This window comes from Aphanomyces invadans (assembly GCF_000520115.1).
Source record: "Aphanomyces invadans strain NJM9701 unplaced genomic scaffold supercont1.41, whole genome shotgun sequence".
Lineage (NCBI taxonomy): Eukaryota > Oomycota > Saprolegniomycetes > Saprolegniales > Verrucalvaceae > Aphanomyces > Aphanomyces invadans.
The window spans coordinates 358,980-362,388 of NW_008580186.1; the positions used below are offsets into that span (position 1 = coordinate 358,980).

The 3,409-nt window shown below is 57.8% G+C and overlaps 2 protein-coding genes across 2 annotated transcripts; one reads left to right on the forward strand and one right to left on the reverse strand.

Moving 5' to 3' along the window:
- Positions 1-112: 112 nt before the first annotated feature.
- H310_12623 (hypothetical protein) lies at positions 113-989 on the reverse strand (the record flags this gene model as incomplete). Its single annotated transcript, XM_008879774.1, has 2 exons — positions 113-119; positions 175-989. 2 exons carry the CDS (start codon positions 987-989, stop codon positions 113-115), a joined length of 822 nt encoding a protein of 273 aa, XP_008877996.1.
- Positions 990-2,131: 1,142 nt separating this feature from the next.
- On the forward strand, positions 2,132-3,348 carry H310_12624 (hypothetical protein; the record flags this gene model as incomplete). The annotated part of the gene is made up of 3 exons (XM_008879775.1): positions 2,132-3,229; positions 3,274-3,298; positions 3,344-3,348. 3 exons carry the CDS (start codon positions 2,132-2,134, stop codon positions 3,346-3,348), a joined length of 1,128 nt encoding a protein of 375 aa, XP_008877997.1.
- Positions 3,349-3,409: the final 61 nt, after the last annotated feature.

The window sequence follows — 3,409 nt, forward strand, 5'->3', positions numbered from 1 at the left end:
ACGAGGCTGCATTTCAGGGAGTACGTCGACACGTAGATTTCGTTGACAAATATGAAGTACGCCAAATTTGTCGTGGATGCAGTTTGGCGGTACGGCACGCTGTTAATCTTGATCACCGTCTCGAGGCCGAGGGCGTTTTGAATCGTGACTGTTTCTTCAATGCCTTGCTGGTACCTGTTGCTGAGCTGGGTGATCCACCTGTTGATGCCATACGACTTCCACAGGTCGATCTCGTCGCGAATGGGTAAGAACGTGTGGTTGTGAATGTTGTCAACCCAAATGTTACCCGTCGGGGTGCGACGGAGGGCCTGGAACACCGTCGCATTCAGCCATGCATAAAACGCACTCCCCAAGATTTCTTTTCGAGCCGTGTTTCGCAGGATGGCGCCGAGGTACATGGCGGCATTTCCCAAATCGGTTCGCTCACAACGCAGTTGGCGCTTGGCCGTATGCGCCAATTCAAACGTGCGGTTGAGATCGACCCAGCAGTACGGGGTCGGGAGATTCAAAATCAGCGATGAATTTCGAAAGATGCCAATGATCTGGTCCATCGGCATCGGACTCAGTAGAAGCGATCGCGCCCGGGATGGATTCAAGTCGATGGCGGTTGTGGCCCGCGAGTAGTCCTTGGGCACCGCCAACGCCGACGAGAACGCCAACGAGTCAACACGTCCATCCACCGCGACTGACAGCTGCGAGTTGTACACGTCGGCCAGAAACGTTTGCGTGCCGGTCGTGTTGAAGTCACGCCAGTAGTAGTCGTTCGTGGCCGTGTGCTGAATCAGGTACGCGAACCGAACGCTGCATGCAATCGTGCACGCCAAGTAGAGGAAGCTACCCCACACACCAAAGCGTCCATGGCTCGTTGGTGTGGGCGTTTGGGCATCCAGCGACGCAATCGTGACATCGATCATTGTCGTCGAGCCGCCGTGGCTTTTCACAGGGCGAAACCGCCGCGTGCACGGCCGAAACTCTGAGATCGCAAACATGGCAGAGTCGCTGTCGTCCACGATGGCTGCGAATGATCCGATCCCCGACCAAGGTTGCCCTTCGAGTCCCCAAACGATTCCACAGCCGTACAAACTATACTCTGAGTTGTCGCCCGCGAGAATACTTGCCTCCTCGATATCCATCACGTGTGCCGTCCCGCGGAGACGCCGGCAGAGCCCCACCTGCTTGTCCTGCCCTCGACGGCACAATCAACAACCACACTCTCAGCACAGCGACTACCTTGCACGAATGAACAGCACGGACACGGCGTGACTATCAAGAACATAACACATAAAAACCTACGAGCATACGCAGCGTTCGAATGTGCATGGCGCGCGAAGCGGACTGACTGCTATTGGACCGATGTGCAGAAGCAGTCAGTCGGCTGTCAGCGTCACCTGCGACGTTATCGAGTCGTTAAGAGTTGGGATGCCTTTTCAGTTGGCTAGGACAACTTGGGGCGACCTCTGGTGGCAACGTACACAGGGATATATATAGATCTTGCATTCTCAACTCTGGCCCCCGTTCGATACCAAGCCACAGGGCGAAAACTCTTGATCTCGCTGCGCTCGGCATGGCCAACCTCAGGCCGCACACTCGCGCATGCCGTCGTGAATCACGACTAGGCCAACGTGGTGGTCGGGTCGCGCAGCGCTTCGGCACGCTGTTGGCCTTGAGCACGGTGTCAACGGCACTTCTAAAACTGATCGTTCCCTCGGACGCTTGGTGGCTGGCTACCATCACCCACTTCCGAACCCCGACGGTGTTTGAATGCTCCTCTGGGCAACAAACGGTAGTGACGCTGCATTGGTGGCACACCAGAGCCCATGCCGAGGACATTGCTCTCTTGCATGAGCTGCTAAGAATGCCACGGTTGCCTTCAACACGTGCTCCAGTCTGCGGAGTCGTTGGCACGAATACGCGAGTAGGAATGCACTGCCACCCGCGACGGAAACATGGAGCGCCATAACTACGTCAAGAAGCTCTACGCGACCATTTTCCTGTCCATCATCCGCGTTGATGGTAGGTGGACGCGCGTCGTTGACCTCTGCAGGGCAAGCGATGCATTCGCCAGCCCAAGTGGGGCAATCGTCGCAAACACATCAAATTTCACAGTGTGACCATTCAAATTCAATACTGAATGACGTCAACTTGCAGCGCGCTGCTGCTGCCGCTGCTGTCTGCAGCGACGGCGGCGGCGGCGGCATTCTGGTCGCTGAATGAACCACCGTCGTATCGGTACGACGACCTCTCAACTCGCCTCGATGCAGCGCAGAAAGCCCTGGCAGCAGCTGCCGCCGCAAACTCTGCGACGTCAGCCAACGACGCCACAACGTCCGACACGGATGCGGACTGGCTTGCATCCCTCGAGACCGTCATGCCTGCCATTGTGAGCATCCGCATCATGAAAGTCCGTGCATTCGACGACGATCGTGCGGGTTGTTCCGTGGCCACAGGGTTTATCGTGGACCGAACGCGGGGTCTCATCTTGACCAACCGCCACGTGGTCACCCCTGGCCCCGTCGTCGCCGACGCCGTGTTTGTCAACCACGAAGAGGTGCCGCTCGTCCCAATCTACAGAGACCCCGTCCACGACTTTGGGTTCTTCCGTTTCGACCCGGCCCAAGTCCGCTTCCAAACCGACCTGCCTGAAATTCCACTCCGGCCAGACTTGGCCAAAGTCGGCACGCCGATTCGCGTCGTCGGGAACGACAACGCGGAAAAGGTGCAGATTCTTCCTGGAATCTTGGCCAAACTCGACCGCGCCGCACCGCAGTACGGCCTTACCGGGTACAACGACTTCAACACGTTCTACTACGCCGCCGCGAGCAGCACGAGCGGTGGGTCGAGTGGGTCCCCCGTGCTGAATGCACAGGGCATGGCCATCGCCCTCAACGCAGGCGGCGCGACCAATGCCGCGTCGTCGTACTACCTCCCGTTGGACCGCGTCACGCGCGCTCTCAAGTTGTTGCAACAGGGCCAGGTCGTGACCAGAGGCACGTGGCAAACCATATTTCGCCACGTCCCGTTCGACGAAGCCAGGCAGTTGGGCCTTCCACCAGATATCGAAACAGCGATTCGACTCGAAAACCCGTCCGAGTTGGGCGTGTTGGTGGTCGACCAAGTGATCGAGCATGGCCCAGGACACGACTTGATGGTCGTCGGCGACATCGTGCTTGAAATGAATGGCCAGCATTGCACGACGTTCCTGTCGCTGGAATCCATCCTCGACGACAACGTGCATGCCCCCGTCGATGTCGTGGTGCAACGAGGCACCGCCAGAGTCTCCCTGACGCTGGTTGTCCAGGTAATTATCCCCGCCTTTGCCATGCAACTTTGGTTCGTGTGCCAGGGTGAACTCCACCCACCCTGCAACGTTGTCGTGCGAATTCTGTATTGTTTGTCTGGTGGCGTCACG